The sequence below is a fragment of the Tachysurus vachellii genome, chromosome 1 (assembly GCF_030014155.1).
Source record: "Tachysurus vachellii isolate PV-2020 chromosome 1, HZAU_Pvac_v1, whole genome shotgun sequence".
Classification (NCBI taxonomy): domain Eukaryota; kingdom Metazoa; phylum Chordata; class Actinopteri; order Siluriformes; family Bagridae; genus Tachysurus; species Tachysurus vachellii.
The window spans coordinates 30656716-30678204 of NC_083460.1; the positions used below are offsets into that span (position 1 = coordinate 30656716).

Consider the following 21489-nt stretch of genomic DNA (forward strand, 5'->3'; position numbering starts at 1 on the left):
GCAGTGTGTTAAAGCCTGGCTTTGAGCAGCTACGCTCGTGTTGACAGCTGTGTGTGTATATGTGTGTGTGATGGTGGATTAAGTTTGAGGCTCATGCTCACAAGCCCGCCTCAATGGAATGCAGACCTGCCCATCAGAATGAAAGATATTACTGATCCCCCCAGACCCTTTGGCCTCGCAGCTCCCTCTAACTGAAAGTCTATGTGAGCTGGGCGTTTACGTCTCCCTCTAGGCTTCCTGGATCAGGTTTTGCTCTCTCACTGATGCAGCGTAGCTGGGATGACTTTGAGTTCATGTTACCCAAAGTCTGGATTGCATTGAGGGAAGGGGCATGAGGAAAAATGAGGTCACTATAGCAGTTTTAGTGTAAAAAAAATGGCTGCTGTATAAAGGGATGAAACAGTGGAGCTTGTCTTTAAAAAATAATTTGTGTATATCAAGTCAATAATTAACCGAGGTACTTAAATTCCTGATACTTTAGACATATTTGGAAAAACCTAGTCAAAACCTCAGTGGAATATGAATGACATAAATTAATTTTCATTGCTGTATGCTGGTCAAGACCAAAGTAATTCCAAACCCTAGCCAGGGAACAGTGTGCACAACACGTGAAACCTGCACAGACAGTAACCTAAGCTCAGAATGGAACAAGGGTATGTATATGATTGTATTTTCAAACCTTTCTGTAAAACATTCCTAAACCAAAAATGCTATTGTTTCTCATAAAACTAGCAAGCCATGAACCAGTATTTATGTATGATTGTTGTTATTGTCATGAATACCAAATTGTCCCTATAAGTGCGTGTATAGCACTTGCTTCATGCCCAGTCTACCTGGGTTACAGTCTGAATTCACCACCTTGACCAGTATAAAACAGGTACTAAAGATGACTGAATGAACAGATGAATGATGAATTTGGATGAACTTATTTAAAATTATATTTAACTTCTTGAAGAAATCTACCTTATCAGCATCCTATAGGAATAGGAAGATTCAGAAATAGGTTTGGCATAATTTTTAAAACAACTGCAAAATGATAGTAACAAAAAGATGTGAGATGGTATAAATAGAGTCTGGCTTCATATCTATTAGTGCCAGTCAGAGAAAATGCTATGTGGAAGTGTGGACTATACAGGCCTGATCTTGTATCTGTGCTCTGGTGCAGTGTGAGTTGTTTGGTTGTTGAATACTTTTCCTCGCTCCTTCGTCCTGCATGCAAATCCACCTATGGACAAAGGCAAATCTGGCTGGCTGGACAAACCCCTTCCCAAAATGCAGTGACACAAACAAGGGGCCGCGAGGGGTGTGAAGGAGTTTAGGTAATCCACGAATAAATAAAGCACTCAGGAGAAATACAAGCCTGATGACCATGAGCAGTGCACACAGTCACACATCCTCACATGTGCTACAGGGACATGGGTCTGAGGGTTTTGAGAAATTATACATAGATAAAATGCAGATAATGTTTTAAATTATTACTCAGTTTAAGGTAGGAGTGTGTACTCAAGTTAAAGTAAATACGTTGCTATGTTTAACCTACTTGTAATTGTAAAATAAATCAAAAATAAATTGTAAATGTTTTTCACAAAATTAAATGTATTTTTTTTTATAATTATGTGCCACTCCAAACTATAATTTAATAATAAGATAAAATATATAATTAATGGCAAATTGCTGTGCTTCAAGTAATGAATAAAACCTTACATTATATGCTCCTGTAGGAAAGCTTTGGGGTGGTAACAGTAACAACAATTTGTGTTGTATCACACCACTTCACCTTGGATTATTTTCCCATAACATATGATTTGTAAATATTTTGCTGTCATGGGCTCTGTAAATTATGACTAGTCAACATGAACTCTGTACAATTTTGTAGAACCCTTTCTATCTTTCTTTAAAAAGTAATTAACCATCCAAAGAAGACCTAAGGAAACTTTTTGGTTCTGAGTATTGTAAAATGGAAAAGCATCTGTCTGAGGATGTGACATTGATATTACTGGACATCAGCTGATGCCTAGTGAACTGTCTGTGTCTCTGACTATCAGGTGGAAAAGGTGTGTGGTCCTCTCACTGAGTCTGACTCGTTCACTCAGAAAAGTCTGACACAACACAGTCCAACGCCACCAAGTCCTGCAGTCTTTAACCAGAGTACGAGTGTGGAGTCAGTCTCCTCTATCCCGTCCCTGAGCCCTACAGTACAAAACAAGTCTGATGATCTCAGAATTGCTCATGTTACTCTGAAGAAAAGGTGAGACGTTTGCATACATTCCATTATGTCACATCTATTCATTTGATTTCTAGCATTTACCTTAATAACTTATTAATAGCTCTATATACATCAAATACTCAGTTTGTCAGGTACCACAACATCTTTATTAGAAGATTTTTATTAGTAGATTCCAAAAAAACATATTTTATGTAGCCTTGCAAACTATATGTCTAGCATTCATTAAGAGCCAACTATTTGCACAGAAACAGAATCCTCAGCTCATGTTTTAATTGACAAGAGATTGGAAATATTGTTGCAGCACATTTATTGTGATATTTTATCCAATGTTGCCCTCAACCACAAATGAGTTTCCCTTGATGAGTTTTCTACACTTGCTAAACTTTGAAAAAAGCCATTTGTTGCCAATTGTCTCACTTTCTTGTTTGGTCTGAGAAATCAGGAAAGCTTTTAAAGAGGTTGATGTCATCAGTTTTTTAAAGTATTTATGCAGCCTGGTTATTTTAACCATTAGTGTAGCACAAATATTTTAAACAATGGTGCTTCCAACAACCCCTGATTTAGATTACCTTTGCTATGTGAAATTTATTGTTAACACTTTGACCTCTGAAATTTACAGATCCTTGCCTCTAAAACCTTCCAAGCACGACAAGCCCAGAAGCCTGAAGAAGATCTCTAAGTAAGTGTCAAGCTATGTATTTGACTGGGTAAATTTACCAATAATATGTGTGTGTGTGAGAAAGTGTATGTGTGCAACAGAAAAATGTGACCATGAATTATATCAAATTATACATATTTTATATGTTAAATTATATTGTATTAAATAATTACATTTCTGCTGTCCATGTTGTAACGGAGTAAATCACCTTGTCAGGGAGTTTATGAGCTACATTCAGCGCTACAAGTCCTTCTTCTCCATATTGCCAGAGGTGCTATGCGATGCTGAGATTGTGCTGGATGAATACACCTGCTGGAATGGGGAGGACGTTGTAGAGAGGTATAATGTGTGCTTTCTTAATTCCAACCTGTCATGGCTTTTACTATATTTTTTTTATTATACACTTATATAGCACAGCATTGTTGGGTGGTTAGAAGGTTTTGATACATTGTCATTGGAAGCTTTGGCAGTATTTCCAACTAAAATGCATTTTAAATCTAAAACATTTATGGAAGGAGATTTCAGGGTCACCGTAACAGTCAGAGGTAAAGCTGTTCTAGGAAAGCTTTCAATAAAGAGGAGCTTTGCGCTTTATTTTTCAATAACATGACAAGCTACGGTTCTTTTGGCCTATTAACTTCTTACATTTGCCCAGTTTTCCTTCTACCATCACATCAAATTTGAGAATTGTAACAAGTTAATCAATGCTATTCACTTTACCTTTCATTTATTTAATGTTATGGCTGATTTGTGTATACAAATAGTATTCATTTACTTTCATAATTCATTTAATTAGGCTTGATTTCAAGGCAATTATGATTTCACATACAGAGTGTTATTATTACTTTTAGTGTTATTTTGTTCTCAGAAAACTCATAATGTAGTTGTAAAGATCATAATACACAATGTGGACAAAGATTTGGGGGCCCTCAGTTGCCATGGCTTTTCGGAGCTTTTGCCTGGACTTCTTTGGGACTGAGGCCTCATTCAGAAAGCATTGGAATGTCATTGTCACACAAATGAGTTTCCCTGGAAAACACAAACAAACTAAACAAACATTTGAATATAGGTACAATTTCTGTTTCTGCATACAGCCAAGCTCTTTCAGCCATGTTGGACACACTCAATCTCTCTACTTGGCATTTGTCCACTGTATAGTCCTGCATGCTGCTGGTTGCCCCAGGAAAACTTGTAAAACTTCCTTATCTGGCCTCTTTAGGTGCTGAGGGTGATAAAGACAGCACTGACACTGACGGCTTGCACAGCAGTACTCTCTAGCATGCCTCTTGTTTTAGTAAGTAAAAGGGTGAAAAGACCCAGCTTGGCTCGCCTGGCTCCTGGTTTTGGCCCTCATGGGTTCAGACCCCTCACTCGTGCCCCCACAGTAATCCCACTATTGTACCCTAACTGGCTGTAATGGAGGACTAGTGCCATTCATGTCAGTGCCCCCTGGTGGGACAAGTACAACATAGTTCAGGAAACAGAGGAGACCTTCTTTTTTGATTTGTGCAGTGTGTGCATTGTGTCACCATTTTGAGATTTAAATGAATTTATATGTCTTCCTAAGATTTTTGAAAACACTTTTACAGGGAGATGTGCTGGTATACCACTTATCTAGTTAGTAGTCAATTTTCCCAAAGTCACAAAAACACAGAAGCATATGTAGCATTTAGCATTTGTATTTATATCTTGCATTTAGCTACTTCCATGTATTTAGCCATGTGTGGGCTATACACCTTCTGAAAGGTTTATAAACCTGAAAGAATCATTTTCCCCAAATTGCCCTCCCAAAAATGCATACAGGCTATGATCACCATCACCTGTCTAATTGTAGCAGGCCTGTGTCTTGGTTTTTAGCCTTGGTGAAGAGGATTCCGATTCTTTTGTGTTTATGTCAAACAGGTGTAGAGTTGCGAAATTCCGGGAATTTTCAAGGCTGGAAACTTTCCATGGGAATTAACGGGAATATATGGGAATTAATGGGAATATATGGAAATAAACTGGGAATTTTAAAAAAATGCAGAGTTGCCTATAACAAGGAACTTAAATGTAGTTACAATTTTGGAGCATAATTTTGTTTAAAACAACAAGATTTAATGCAATTTAAGTTGAAATTGTACCCTGCATTCCTCGGTCACTTGCACACAGCACACTGCTTACTGGAGGGCCATCGAGGCCACACCCTCTGCATGTACTTGCATTCTTCCATAACATGCACAGTAACACTTTATTTTAGGGTCATTTAACTAGTTGCTTATTAGCATGAATATTGATAGAATACTGGCTATTTATTAGTACTTATTAATCACATATTAATGCCTTATTCTGCATTACCTTATTCTACATTCTTAATGGTACCCAATACCTAAACTTAATAACTACCTTACTAACTCTTAATAAGCAGTAAATTAGGAGTGTTACCACATTCACAGATAATTTGATGACCCTCCACACACACTTCCCCTGAAATAAAAAATAAATCCTCCATATATCACTTAAGGGGGGGTTCACCTCCATTTTCTAGGCCTTGACTACCACAAAAGCAGAGACCTAATAAGCTTGAGAAAAAATGCTTCATTTTACATTTTGATTGGGGCTTTTTTTAGAAGGGCAAGGGTAGGGGATGCTTTCATTTTACAGCAATCATAGGGAAAGTTTATTGTGTTATTATATTATATTATATTAAGTTTATTATGTTTATTACAAGCATAATAATGTTTATTATGCTTTTGTGTTACTCAATGAAAGAATCAGTTAAAGCTCTACTTACAATTAAATCAGTCAAGACGTCATTTTTAAAATTTGTATTACCTTGCATGCATGTCTGCTTATGACCAAACAAAATGTTTATTTATCTTTGTAAATGATATAGTTTATATACATTTCCCTATATTTCCAAATAATTCCCATAAATTACTGTAAATTCCCGTAAATTTCCATAAATTCCCGTAAAGTTTCCAATTTTGAATATTCCCCAAATTCCCCAGATTAAGTTCCCGTGGAAAGTTTCCGGAAATTTACCGGAAACTTTCCGCCCCTTTGCAACCCTAAACAGGTGAATCCCAGGCATATGGACTGTGATAGACCATTTTTCTTTCTTTGGTACAGTATGTACAATATACAGTATATACAGTATGGTCCAAAATCATAAGAACACATTGAAAAACTTTTTTAAACAGACAGATTTATAACTTGAGAGTCAAATGAATTGAATCAGATACAGATTGCCAGGTTTTAAACAAACAGCATGCCATCAATATAGCAAAACTAAAATGTACCAAATACTAAGATAATCTGAAATTCTGAAGATTTTGTCTGTTACTGAAGTATATTGATAATATATTTTGTAATGAAAATTAAAAAAAAAAAACTATTGTCCTTCCTATGGTTTTAGGTCATATGGTTAGTTATTAGATTAACTTATAACAAATAACAAATCGATTAAAAAAATTCCCACCTGCATTTGTGACCTAATGGGATGTTTATATGAAACATTAATTTAAAAAACAATTTATTTCATATTTCATTTTGAAATTTCAACATTCTGACCCAGATTTTAATCACCCATTCCCCCGACACAAGTTCTCGTACAGTTTGCTTCACAGCTTTTGAATCAACAATTGAATTGCTAACCCTAACCTATTAGATACACTTAAAATAACTAAATAAAAGAATGAAAGACATTAAAGAGCCTACTAAATGCCCCACAGCGCCCCCTACTGGGTTTATTGTGTATCAGGCAAACACTCGTGTTCCAAGAGGTAAAAAATATTTAGTTAACCTGTTAAATGATTACAGAGTGCCTGCATGAAACTTGTCGTTTGCATCATCATTGTCCACATTACACACACACACACACACACACACACACACACACACACACACACACACACACACACACACACACACATATATATATATATATATATATATATATATATATATATATATATATATATATATATATATATATATATATGTATATATATATATATATATATATACGTATATATATATATATATATATACGTATATATATATATATATATATATACGTATATATATATATATACGTATATATATATATATATACGTATAAAATTTTAATGTTGTATACATCATCATTTCATTCAACAACAAAAAAACAATAATATTATTATTAATAATAATAATAATAATAATAATAATAATAATAATAATGATAATAATAATAATAATAGGAAGAAAACAAAGAACAATAAGTATAGGAAGACAAATAATATATAGAAGAATAAAGACACAGAGGAGAAGAAATTTGAGAAGAAAATAAAAACAAAGAAGAAAACAAAGAAAGACGACAGCAAAGAAGAAGAAGAAGAAGAAGAAAGCTACAGTATCTATTTAACTTGTCAAGTTATTTGGCATCAACTGCAGTCCATAAGAGAAATGTGCAGACAGCATAATTGTAATTTGTCAGATGTGCAGATGTATTTGCAGTGCATCAGAGTCATGCTCCATTTAGAAAACTACTGTATAGTGTTACACGCCATAAAACTCATGTTGGACACAAATGGATCAGGGACGTTTTTTAGCTAAAATATTTAGCCGTTGCAGTGGTTCTCTTCTTGCCTTAATGTGTATTGTGGTATGTTTTGTGGGATTATACAGTAAGCAAAGGAAATGTCAGCAGAACTTTTAACCACATCTTATCTGGAGCTTTTGTGGTTGCTCCAAGGCTGTTGGATGGGTATGGTTGCCATGGATACACTGTTTTTTGTTTTCACTTTAGGCAAGCGCCATTTGTGGCCAGTCCAGTTGGCCTGCATTCATCTGCTTTTGGTTTCTCTCTCTGTGTCACTCATGCTCTTGAACAGCACTCGTGACTCTTGACTCACCCTCAACCATCTTATAATAACTATCTAATAATGTCCTCCCCTCTGGAGCCAACCTGACTAACATTTTCCATTTGCTTCCCTTCTGAAAAATCTTGTCTTGTCATTTCCCACACAATTATCTGATTTCAACTGATCTGTTTCCTCTTTGCTCCTGTTACTTTACTTTTTTTAGGTTATTTGTTGCTATATATACATTTGTCACTCACAGAACTACTCAACTTTCATGGTAGTTTTACCGTAATGACTGAAAAATTCATGTCATCCACAGCACAGTTGAATTCTTGACTGCTGCTGAAATATTGCTGGCTTTAAGCTTTCTAGTTATGCACCAATATCATTTTTGACATGGTAATGTTTTCTGTAAGCAGCAGTTTGTTTAACTTTTTGCAGTCTCCAGGGCTTTGCAGTTTAATGGTAACATGACCATCTACATTTTTTGTCTTATTAAATTGAAGAGAGAATAAGTGAAACTGGATATAGCTGCTGTTATTTACTTGTTTCATCAGAGCTGTCAGAAGGCTTCTAAAGGGTTCTTTTGAACTTTGTACTGAACACATGGAGTTTGCAGTCAGCATTTTCCCCATATGATATAAATGCAGGCATAATGTGAGAATGATATCAAGTTGCAAGAGTTTCAAAGACTTTACACCTGTCCAAGAGTGTCATCCAAGGACATATCAATGTTCAGATACATGATGATGCTTTGTTCGTGTTTTGTAGAGGACAGGAAGTCATACTCTGTCATTAAGCACACAAGGATGTCTGTGTGACAGCACTAGACAAGACCAGGATTTGAGGAAGAAATTTATAGAAATAATTTGAGGTTCTGCTGACCATCTGCTGCCAGTTTGAGAAAAGCATGGAAGACGTTTAAAAATAGATTAATTTGCATGCATTTGTGCCTGACACAAAAATGTTTGAGCAGACAGACCTGTGAAACATCAGATGAAAAACGAATTTTACTTACTCATTAAGTGCCTTCGCTCCATAACCTTCTAACCAAACAGATGAGCTAATCTAATTAATTTAATTGAGCAGATGAATTTAATTGCAGCCATGCTACTCACAAATTGCATGTGTGTGTGTGTGTGTGTGTGTTTTTTTTTCCATGGGAAAAAAGTCACCATTAGCTAAAGGGGAAGTTCAGACTCTTTGGTCTCTAGCTGAGTAAATATTTTTCTAGGCATTTTTTATGGTAAGTTTCATTTTAGTAATTTTTCCCCAAACACTGAGTTCAGTGCCCCGAGTGAGCCGCTAACGGCTGTGAGAAATGTCTGACTGCTGCAGCAAAACTCAACACATTCCAACTCTTCTCAGCACTTTTAACTCTTTTAGAGCACAATGAAACATCTGACTAATGTCAGTTACAGTCCAGTATACTATTCATCATATACTATATGTAAAGAGATAAATACATTTTTTAACAGCCATGATAGTTAGAAATGACAGAAATATAATCGACAACAGGATTGTGTGCAGAAGGTACCGTTACTTCAGCACATCCTGAAGTGTTTTAATCCTCTTATCTTATATATTCCTCTTCATAGCAATTCTGAACACAGTTATTATTTATTAGTAAAATGCCATACTTATTTTATGGTTTCATTTAATATTGTGGAACATAATAATGTGGTAGTTCCGTTTATCACTTATATTAAAGCGTAGTCATTCATTCCATCACCAGCCTCTCTTTCTCTCTCTCGTGTAGTTATAAAGGAACAATTTTTAATTTTAATGTTACAAAGAAACCATAGATTTCATCATTCTCTCATCCTCTCATTTAAAAAAAGTTACAGCTTTACCTCTCAAAGCACAGACAACTGGAGGCTCTTTCCTAAATGTTAAATAAACATCTCCTTACAGAAATCTTCACCACATCAACAAATTTTAATCCATTTTAATCCTGGTGTGGAACTCCTAGTGTATGTTGTTATTATAGGAATGATAATGTATTAGAACATGTGAATTTGCATAAACCTGTGATTTCTAGCTGGAACTACTGTCAAAGTTCAGGAAAATTAATCAATGTATTCTGACCAAGCAGAACTGAGAATTGAGGGGGCGGATTTGGGGGTCAATCCCCTGAACCATTTGTGAGTATTTTTTAGGTTTAAATACTTAAATAGGTCCTAGAGTTCCCAGACATAGAGATTGCACTGGCCACATGATATTTCATGTTATACCTTTTCCATTACCAAAGCAAGAATGGTCTGTATGCTTCTCTGATTTTTTTTTAATTTGTCTCATTTAAAAGCTAAAATGTAACAAAAATAAAACAGAATATAATAAATATATAGTAAAGAAGAATATAATAAAGAATATAAACATTATAAGATATTTATAGTCTAGATTTAGGTATTGTAGAAACTTTAATGGAAAATCTACGTATATATTTGATAGCAATGATCATTTATTTATTTTTGTTCCCTATTATTATATTTTATATTTTGTTATATTAGATTCTGCATGATGTTTATTTAAAAAAAATATATTTATAATTTAATTGAAACTCATTTTTATAGAATAGTAATAGCGCTACATATGCCTTTAATATACTAGATATAATATATATGTCTTACAGCTAGAATAAAAATAGCCATGTTAGCACAATTGGCACAAAAACTATAAAACAATGGTTGCAGCAACAGAAGTAAATGTCAAACTACAATGGATAATAATATATATATGGCCAATTCCTGTCTGTAGATTTACTCATATATTGTCATTTGTAAGATTAAGAGTGTTTCCTCTCATTACTCTGGACATCAGTAAATTAAGGGAAGCAAATTGTGTGTAAAACTCTTTTTTTTCACAAATTGTGTGTAGCTGTAAAGAGAAATCCTTGTCTTTGCACCTTGGAATCACATGTTAGATGATGGATCATGCATGAAGTGCTATTTTATTAGATCATAAATCAGTTGAACTCATTACATAGGCAACACCAAATATAATTTATCAGCAATCCATTTTATTTATTGAAGCATCACCGACACCAGTAGAATAAATGAAAAGCTGGTTTGTGATTCTTAGGGAACCCTCTCCTTCCGGATATGTCTTTAAACCTGGTCCTGAGCTAAATGATATCCTAATGTTAAATTGTAAATGCTTTAGGATACATGACTAAACAGGTTTAGTCGGTATCCTAAAGACAGAGTAGTATGTGAAACAGAGATAGCATAATTCCTTATCATTAGTCATGCTGTGATATTCATTTAGAGTGGTGGCACTAAATAGAGCTGGTGAAGGTGTTGATTATTTTATTTATAGATTATAGCCTCTTACGTGCTGTCTCCATGTTCAGACTTTGATATATCTGTACATTTTGGCTAATTCAAACTACAAAAAATGATTAGTGAAGTCATTATTCATTCACATTCATCGATGATTTAAAATAAAGAGCACACTGGCAAATGTCCAATATTTTTCTTGTTTTACAGAATGTGGACTTGCAGCATCTCCAAAGGATTTAAATAATCTGACTGCAAACAGAGTTGACAATTAAATCCATCCTTGACCTTTGTTTATTATTCACCAGCAGGAGTATTTAACATCCACTCTGCATGTGTAATGAAACCCTTAACCTGTCTGACCTTTTCACATTACCCTGTGGATGACAGACCCTGCTGTGCGTGGCTCTCTGTGCAGCAAACAAACAAACACCACAACAAAACATAAAAAAAGATATTACCAAACGAAAAAATAATATAGTACCAAACATATTTATTTGCACATCAGGTACTGTACTTATTGATTTCGAATACAATATCTTATTTACCATTCCTAATGTGTGTTTGACAAGTTAATAGAAATAGAAAAAAAAAGATTAAATGCTCTTGAAGAAGTTGATCAAATGGAAGACGTCACATTTCTGACATTTCTTGTAATTAGATATTACCAAGGTGCGTCTGAGAAAGATTGATTAAAGACTTTGAAAACCAAACTTCTTTTTAGCTCCCTTAATTCCACACTGGGCTTCCCTAAAAGAAATACAACTTTTAAACAATAGAAAAGCAAACTTAAAGATAGAGGGAAAAACAAACCAAGTAACATACACCAAACTGTAAAAGGTGTCTATAAACGAGTTACATTCTTGTGTGCTTAACAGATTAAATCCTTATCATTTAGTTCGGGGCTTCAAGGCAAATCAAGATTTATATTGATGTTCTCTTTTTTAAAATGTTATCGTTTCTAATAGTAACAGAGTACAGTATGGTAGGCGTCCTACGTAGACGGATTAAAACCAATGTGTAATTGTTGATATGATGACGTTTTCTTTAAGGAGATGTTTTAATGTTCTTTTTTAAAAATAATAAAAATAATACACAACTAAAGAAAATTAACATGATGAGATATTTATAGTCTAGACCTAGATATTGTAAAAAAAACTCTACAGGACTTCTCTTTATGTCTGTTATATTTTATATTTTCTTATATGAGATTCCACATGATTTCAGTGTTTATTAGAAAACATATTTAATTGAAACTCTTTTCCATAGAATAGTATTTGCACTACATATGCTTTTAATATATTGACTGTCTTATAGCTAGAATAAAAATAGCCATGTTAGCACAATTTGCACAAAATTCCCCATGTATTCTGTGATTTTTTAATTGTGCGATAAAACAAAGGTTGCAGCAAAAATATAAATGTCTTAAACTACAATGGATAATAATATATCTATGGCCAATTTCTGTCGGTAGATATACAGTATATTCATTTTTTCATATATTGTCATTTGTAAGATTGATTCATCTCATCACTATGGAAATTAACAACTAACTGGCAGGGATTTGTATAGTGTATGTGCCATATTAGCAGAAAAAAACCATGCATAATATTTTATATGATGTTTTCTTTAAGTAGATAAGGATCCCCAGTGTCACTGATTTTTTGACACAGGAAACACAGGAAAGTCTTTAGGACAGAGGAGTTTCCGGTTTCTCATTCTCATGACAAGGTTTTCATTTGTCTTATTAACTTTGAGGGAATAATTAATAAGAGAGGGTGTATAACAACAAATTGTTGTAGCTTCTGTAACTAATAATCACAAACATGGATGAGCCATAGAAAATGTAGCTACAGTATAAATACATAATGAATGGCATGTCATTAATTAATTAATAAATCATTTGCAAAGATAGTATAATAGGAATAAATCACTTCAGGACATGCTATTATGAGAATGTAATCAACTTTGGAGTGGTTACTGTAATTCCACTTCATGGCCGGCTGCTTCACATGTGTTCAGTAGCCTATAAATATGAATCATTTTTATTTATTATTTGTTTTTGATATAATGTATTTACAGTGTAATGTTTTTATTTAATAAAATCCTCTAGGTAGAAACACACACAGATGACATATCATCTAGGAGCATCTGACCTTCGGCCGTTCTCGCAGGCAAATGTCATTGCAGTATCCAATGCAGTTTGCATTTAAAATCGGGTTAAATCTTAAAAGCTATATATTTATTTGGTTTTTCTTTCTGGGAGAACCCATAAAGCTTTTCTGTTGAACTTCAAATAGAGGGTTTCCCTATTAGAGAAGCTTGAAACCTTAACTTCATAAAGAACCCTTGAGGAACCGTTTGAAGTGCATAACCCTGTTTGATGGTCAAAACACTGCACAGATTAGTATTTCTCCTGCTTTCGTGCATGCAATGCAATCCAATAAAAGTTGTAAATACAGACATGTAACTATAGTGCTGTGGTCCTGTAGCACATGTCTCAAGTAGCACAAGGCACAGGTGACATCTTAAACATTCATTAGGGTGAAAGGCAGGAGGTTCCCGAGAGCTATAGGTGGTGGGGATGAACATGATCGCAGGTTTTAGTATGCAAGAAAAGAGTGTGTTATTTATGCCCAGCTTGCCATGGGATAATTAATTGGAAACAGGTGTTGGTGCATGTGTAATGAGGGAAGAGGGTGATGGTGCATTCATGATGAGCTATGCATGAAGAAGGAGGCTGGCCGAATCTGTAGCTGAAGTCATTCTGTTGCCATTCATATTACTTGGAACATCTGTATTATCTAAGTAATTTTAAATGAATTGAAGGAACCATCAGGTTCTTTTTATTATTATTATTATTATTATTATTATTATTATTATTATTATTATTATTATTATTATTATTATTATTATTATCTGTTTGTTTAAATGTGCACCTCCCAGCTAATCATTGCTGTTACTTAGATTTCTGAGTGAGTAAGTTGTAGTAATTTTCTGAAAAAAGGCATAATTCCTTTCTACCAGTTTGTGAATGTAAATCATTTCCTTCATTGTGCTGTCAGGTTCCATGTTATACTTCCCAGTAGTCCAATTAATTAGGCTAAAAAGTGTCAGCTAATGTAATTTAATTCTAGAGTAAGACAAGCTAATTATGTGCCTCAATACAGACAAGGGAAAATAAGCAAGGACCCCTGGGAGGAGCGACTTTATCTAACCATAGTCTTTACTCTCTCTTGACATTGGCTTTGGTGATGAAGTATCATGGTTGCTCCTTTCCACAAAAAGGCAGAAAATCTTTGTCTAGGTTTTTGATTATGAGCTGTGGCATTCTCTTGTCACATGTAAGGACGCTGAGGTTAACTAACTTCTTTGTTTTTCCTCCATAATGAATATAAATGTGATGTGCTTGCTGACATATAGTTGTATTACATTATATTAGAGCTTACTTTTTGATCTCTAAATATTATTTTATAGACATTCAGATTCTTTATATACATTGATATGGCTAATTAGTAATTATCATAGGTCCCCTTTTTGTGTAGTGAAACAAATTACATGTGCTCAAGTTCATTTGGATTTCTTTTCTAGTCCCATATCCTGATAGTTTTGTTGTTAGATTTCTGCGTCATTGCAAAGTCTTAGCATACATATTTGTTATTATTATTATTATTGTTATTAATAATAAAAATAATAATATTATTATTATAATAATAGTAGTAGTAGTAGTAGTAATGTTCAGTATTTCTAAAGTTGAAATACATTTGAAATTATGGATTTACTAGAACAATAAGAAGGGTCATACAGCAGGCCTTTAAACAAGACTGTATAATAACAGTCTTCTAAAAAGTCCTTAGAGAGCCCTAAGAGACTAAAGCAGTCATTCCATTAACAGCGTGAAGACTACTGGCTGGGAGCAATAAAGCTTTAAAGAATTAAAGGGCAATTAGCAAAATCATGTCTCCATCTGGAGTCATAACTTACCATAAAAACAAAGCAAATTAATGAGACTTTATAGTCTTTTTATGAAAGACTTTGCACAATTGAATTAATCCTTTGATGAAAATATTTAGTTTAAGATTTCCCATGATATTATAAAAGAAAGAAGACCTTGAATGACCCTTGAGGTTGTACTGATACAGACTGCAGCTCATGTTTTTCCATGCATGATTTGTTAGTCATCCGCTAACCCTTAATCAGTGGTATGTTTTGGACCACAGGACTGCTGTGGTCTGGATATTTCTGGTTGGTGGATTATTTCTTAACCCAGCAGTGACACAGAGGTGTTTAGAAACACAGAACTGTTGTGCTGAGAAAGGTATCTGGTCAGCATAATATATGTACAGTCAGTAATTATACACCTACACGGTTACCTTTTTGGTATATGTGCTTGTAGAAATGGCCAATCTCCATATTTTTAAGTAGTTATGTAATATACTGCATTTAAACTGAGAAACACATTTTAGAACACAAAATGTAATCTCTGTGACTTTAACATTGCCGTAGTTGTTTCTTTTTTCTGCCAATAGCAAGTATACTTTAATAAAATGTAAAAAAAAAAAAAAAAAAAAGCCTGAATTGATTTGCAAGGCTTATTATATAATGATCTTGCATCATTGTATTGCCTGACCTGATCTTGCACCTAACATCACAAGTGCTAAATACAATATTGTGAGCAAAATGATCATCATTAAACACTCATTTTGATGTTGACTATTTTTAACAAGCCACATTCATTAATCCCCAGTCAGGTCAGAGAGAGTAAATGAAATACAAATCCATGAGTCTGTTCAAACTGTCCTTTTTCAATGAGCTGCCTTCTCATAAATAATTTATATAAATGCCTCTGGTTGGCTGCATCAGAGGATCTGCTACAGAAGCTGTGATCATTCATAGTATAAAAAAATTGACTTGCACACTACAGCCTTTTTTATGCTGATCCAACTTGCTTAAAGTATTATTGAGTGCTTGGTTTTCTGTGCCAGTTGATGATCTATGATTTATATAATATGGAGTGCAATAAAAGCATTAGATATAGGGAAATATACAAGAAAAAAGAATGATTCACAATGGCTGGCACTTTTAGAAAGTGTCAGAAAATGGGATGTCTTCTGGGATAATAATTCAGACCCAAGTGCAGGGATAACAAAGGGAGTTTATTAGGGGGAAAAAACCCAAAAACTAGGAAACTGGGAACATAAGACACAGGAAAACAGAAACAACAACAAACCAAAGAAAAGGGAACAAGAGGCAAGGACTCCAAACAACAGGCACAAGAAAACAGGATTAGGTAGGGGAGGAAATCATAGAAAAACAAGGAGCAGAGGCAGGAATGGATTAAGGATAGGAAGGGCTAACACACGTGAACACAAAACAAAGGCACATGGTACAAGACAAACTGCCAGAATGTCCCCCTAGTGTCCAGGTAGGGATAGTCCCAGCCATTCCTGACAGTATCCCCCCTCAAAAGTACAGCTCCCTACGCGCCAGGCCAGGACCACGCCCGAGAGTTCAAGGGGCAACGATCTCAGCCAGAATCAGGTTGGAGCGAGGCACATGGTGAGGCAGGTAGGCGGGAGCGAGGCACATGGCGAGGCAGGTGGGGGAGCGAGGTTCACACCAAGTCCACACAAAAAAAGCAAACAGATACCGGCCTGTGACATCGCCCACAGACAAGAAGTGGTGCAAAGGAACAGGTGCAAAGCGAAGTCCACTGAAGAACACTAGAACTCCAATAAAAAATAAAACCCCAAAAGGCTGGAAAGAGGATAAAAATTTAAAAGCAGGGATAACACAAAAGGGGGGTTTATTATGGTAAATGACAAAAGTATGGAAACACTAGGAACACGGAAACACTTAGGACTTAGGATAAAAAATCTCTAAGTCAAAACCAAAAAACCAAAACAGACACAGTGATAAGGACTCAGCCTTAAAACTGCCAGAATGGCCCCCTAGTGTTCAGGTAGGGAATAGTCCCAGACATTCCTGACAAAGTGTCTGTTTGGAACATTGGGAAAATAGAGCTCTCGAATGTGTTTTCTTAGACCTTACTTCCTACTTTATGCCATAAATGAGATGACTGGGACACTCAAGACTTTGACCAGGTTGTGTCTCATACCTTTGCAACACCAATGAGCCTGAATTAGTCAAGATTCTTGGTGTGTTATTCCATTTATGTCTCCTTAAATCAACAATGACCTTTTATTTTGCATTCATCTCCACTCAGTAAGCTAGCCTGCTTCCCATCTGATTGCAGTTGCATCATTGTTTTTGACGAGCCCATTCCACAATGATATCACTGTGTAATCACGTTGCCTGGCACAGCTAATAGGACTTATGAGAAGGTGACAGTATCTTAACCAAATCCTGTCTAAGGAGGTTATCGAGAGTAATGAGAGAAATATTTGGAACTCTGGAGTTGTTCACATGTCAATCTCATCCCTTAATTCACAGGCCTGAGTCAATTCAGAATGGTCGTTAGAGAGCTATGCCGCCAGGCCCTGCCTAATGAGTTGCTGCTCTTCTCTTTTCACATTACTGAGTAACGATTTAGTCCAGGAGCTCATATGAGTCTTATTAACCGTGTCAAACATATTCCACTTGCCTTCTTTCACTCAATTTTGAAGAACAGGCCACAAGGTCAATAGTTAGATTTGCAGCTCTGTTGTGCCTTCAGGCGTCATGGTGAGCGAGCCATTAATGTCATCATTAATCATTGATGTCACTGAAATTGCAGACCGAACTGCATCGATTTCTACCCCGAAATCAGATGGGTTTAAACAGCTAGTTTGTTTAATGCTGAAAACATGGAATTAAGACAATGATATCACACTAAATTGCCTTTTATTGTCATGTTCTGCCTTTTCCTTTTTAATCAATTATCAAAAAATACTAAAGTTTTAATATTTATCAATATTTATACCACAGCATTCTTCAATTCTTGTTTCTGATTGGTCAGAAGGTAAAACAAATAATTGTAGTAAATTACACAACAAAGATATCTCTGTTTTGGTAACAGTACCCCAAATATTGACTATTTTCCTATATTATCCCGTCTCCAAGTGTTTTATTCGTCACACACAAAACGTTTAGAAAACAATAGAAATAGTTTAAAATGGCTTTCCATTTTTATATCCAGTCTTGGAAATAGAAGTAAAGAGGTCTGAATTATGTACATCATGTTAAGTTGTGTGTTAGTTATGTTGTGTCATGTAACACAACAGTATCTTTATTGTACTGTTCATGTATATCCATATTCACTCTCTCTATTCTTTCTCTTCTGTAGTTACACAGGTTTTGTGGTGGGCAACGGCCTCCAGGCTCAAAGACAAAACCCTGAGATTAAGGTCAGAGGTGTGGACCCGGTGTTAGTTGAAGCCAAAGAGACACTGGAGAGATTTAATCAGGTGAAAATTCATTTTGTTCACATATTTATTTGTTAGAAGGAGGTTTAGAACATTCCACAGTTCCTGCCAGAACTGAAAACAAAGCCACATGTTCATTAGACTTATGACAGAAAAAAACAAGACTGTATGTCGAACAGCAAATCTGATTGTTCATCACTTCAGGAAAACTGAGATGCATTACATCCAGATCCTCTTCCAGTACATTATATAAACCAAAAATAGATACATGTGATTTTGTGCTGATAAGAACCCCAATAATAACCCTAACCATAACAATGCTGTTATCAGTCATGCTAGTATCAGCTAGCTACCTAGCATAGCTTCCTCTCTAGGATAGATAGGTATTATTATCAATAATGTGGATGAAATAAAGATTGGTCTATCTTTGGTAATGAGGAGGTTGTTTGCCCAAGCTGTAGCTTTGGAGGAAGAAGATGCATGTAGAACTTGTTTATATGCAGACACAAACAAATGATCACATACTGATGACAAGGTATTTTTAGTTGCATAGCATTATTCAAATATTGACATATGACATAATGAAAATTTTTAGATCAGTGTGCAATTTTAAAATACAACAAATATGCACAATAAATTAATATACATGGTTGTTTCATGTATTGCAAAATCTAAGGTGCATGAGGTGCACTGATCACAGATACTCAGTGATAAGGATTACAGATATTTTGGAAATTAGATATATTTTTGAACTTTCAAATTTGATATGCAAACAAGACTCATTTCTCACCAATAATTTGTCCTACATGTTTGTTTTTATGCTTGTTCCACAACTTGCACCCTGATATAAGGAGTATATGCAGGATATACAGTATGCAGGATATAAAGTACTCTATGTCTCTCTGAGCTTTTCTGGAAGCCAAAAAAAAAGTCACTGGCAGCAATTTTTGAACGGGTTACTGTTCCCATGGGATTCAATGTGAAATGTACTGTGGAGGTTAAACAGGGAATTGGTGGTCAAACAAGACAAATTCCATAAGGTATGATGCAGCAATCTGATTAACTAGAGACACATTTGTTTGTTGGAAATGCATGTGGTTAATAGCTGTTCAGGATATTATTCAGATACAAGACACTTTATATTTCAGGAGAGTATAATTTCTGCTTTGTTAGAAAACAAGCTAAAACTCCTCAATGATTTATAAAGATTTTATAAAAATTTTTTTTCAAAGAAACCCTCTGAACCCTTTATGTGAAACACTGTGTCCACATGGACATTTCTGGGATAACCTGTAATTGTTTCCTTATTATTCACTAAAACCAGCACAGACCCTGTTTTAACAAAACTATCCCTCTGGATTACACTGTAACCCCACTGTACACCCCTCCCTCACTGACCCAGACTTTGCGCTCTGATCTGTCTCCCTGTGTGTCCCACTGGATTGCTTTAAAGTGAGCTTGGCTCCCACAGCTGTGTTTGGGAGGTGACCTGGGCTGTTCCACTTGGCTCCCTGTAATGTCTTCCATTGCTCCATTAAAACCAGACGCTCTGGTAATGCATTATGACCCAGCATTGCCCCTCCCTGGTCAAGTGGTCCAGTGTGTGTCTGCAAGATTTGCATCACCATTGGGCAAGAGGCTGGGGAAGTACAGAGGATTTGGCTGAAGGGTCATGTACATTATGGTACATATACTGTGAATGTTCACAAAATACTGGAAAGGCCTAGTCTGAACAAGTATTCAGTAGTTGATACAGTATATATATTTTCTAATCATCCAGCTACTTTTCATTTTGTATTCTATTTCCATCATGTATGTACATATCAGGCTGCTAATCTTAATAATGTATACTTATTTATTTACGTTTATTGTTTTTTTCTTCCTTCCTTTTTAGTCTATGGAATTGTTTTTTGCATTGTTTTTGTCCACTTACATGAAGCACACGTCCATGAACTTTCCCCCTGAATCATGTTCCTCACAAAACTTCTCAAAACTCCAATTATCCAGGATCCAAAAAAGTAGCAGGTATTGTTGGATGTGAATTATACAAAGGGGCGATTCACACATTGCACCAATATGTGCTAACGGCTGTTGAGAAACAAGCATTTTACTGCTTGTTCCCAAGGGTGAATCCTTTTCTGACTGCACAGGAAATTTATGCCTTGCAAGGACGGGTCTACACCAAAAGACTATTATTTTCTTTCTCTGCAATGAATGGAGAATATGATGTAACTGTGATTTTTTTTTTGTAACTGAGTCACATTATTTATGAGACCTCCTACCAAAAACGCAAATTAACAGACCTATGGCTCCTCTTTTATAGATTTTTCAAAAGATTTTGATAGGGGAGATTATTTATTCTTATGACTTATTCACACTGTGTCCTGTTGATCTCGAGTGGAGTTGTGGGTTCACACATTCTCTCCTGATGATGATTTGTAACTGATGATCTTTTGCACAGCCATTGCTGTGTACTGCATGTGAATGTATGTTGGCCATCACTGGCTATGGGAAGATTGCAGAATAATCTGACAGTCATCCCCAAGGCCATTCTGCACATATCTCCCACACATTCAACACTGAGGCACTTAATTTTCTTTATAAATATACAAGCTTCTTTATATATATATATATATATATATATATATATATATATATATATATATATATATATATATATATATGTTATTTGTATATATTCTTTAGAAAACACAGTAAAAAAGAATGGTCTTACACTGAGGCAAGGAAAACAACACAACACAGTTCGGTAGACATAAAAAACACTGTTAATATTTTGCAGCATTTACAAGCGTGAGCGTGGTCTAAATATGCCTAACCCAGAGGTGAATGGGTGAACTGGTAGACCTACAATTCAGGTGACGCTCCCTCTCATGGTTTGGCAGTGGGATTACCCACACAGTATTTATTGCTGTATGAAATGTCACTGCTTGTTGCTAACAATGTAATTTATTCATGTATTGCTATATAAAATTGAAATAGTGCTGTTATTTTTAAAAAAAAATGTATAATGTAATGTGTAATTATTGATATGCTAACGTTTTCTGAAACGAGAAGATTAGCATTTAAGTTATATAAGTTACATAAATAATAAGCATTACATATAAAAAGCATTATATAT

The 21489-nt window shown here is 35.0% G+C and overlaps 1 protein-coding gene across 1 annotated transcript in view; it reads left to right on the forward strand.

The window, feature by feature from the left end:
* gpc5b (glypican 5b) overlaps positions 1-21489 on the forward strand; it is a 47228-nt gene that overhangs the window by 8505 nt on the left and 17234 nt on the right. Inside the window, exons 4-7 of the mRNA XM_060882569.1 lie at positions 2046-2248; positions 2847-2906; positions 3102-3224; positions 18272-18392. Coding sequence (XP_060738552.1) covers positions 2046-2248; positions 2847-2906; positions 3102-3224; positions 18272-18392 — 507 coding nt within the window. The remainder of the gene's footprint in view (positions 1-2045; positions 2249-2846; positions 2907-3101; positions 3225-18271; positions 18393-21489) is intronic.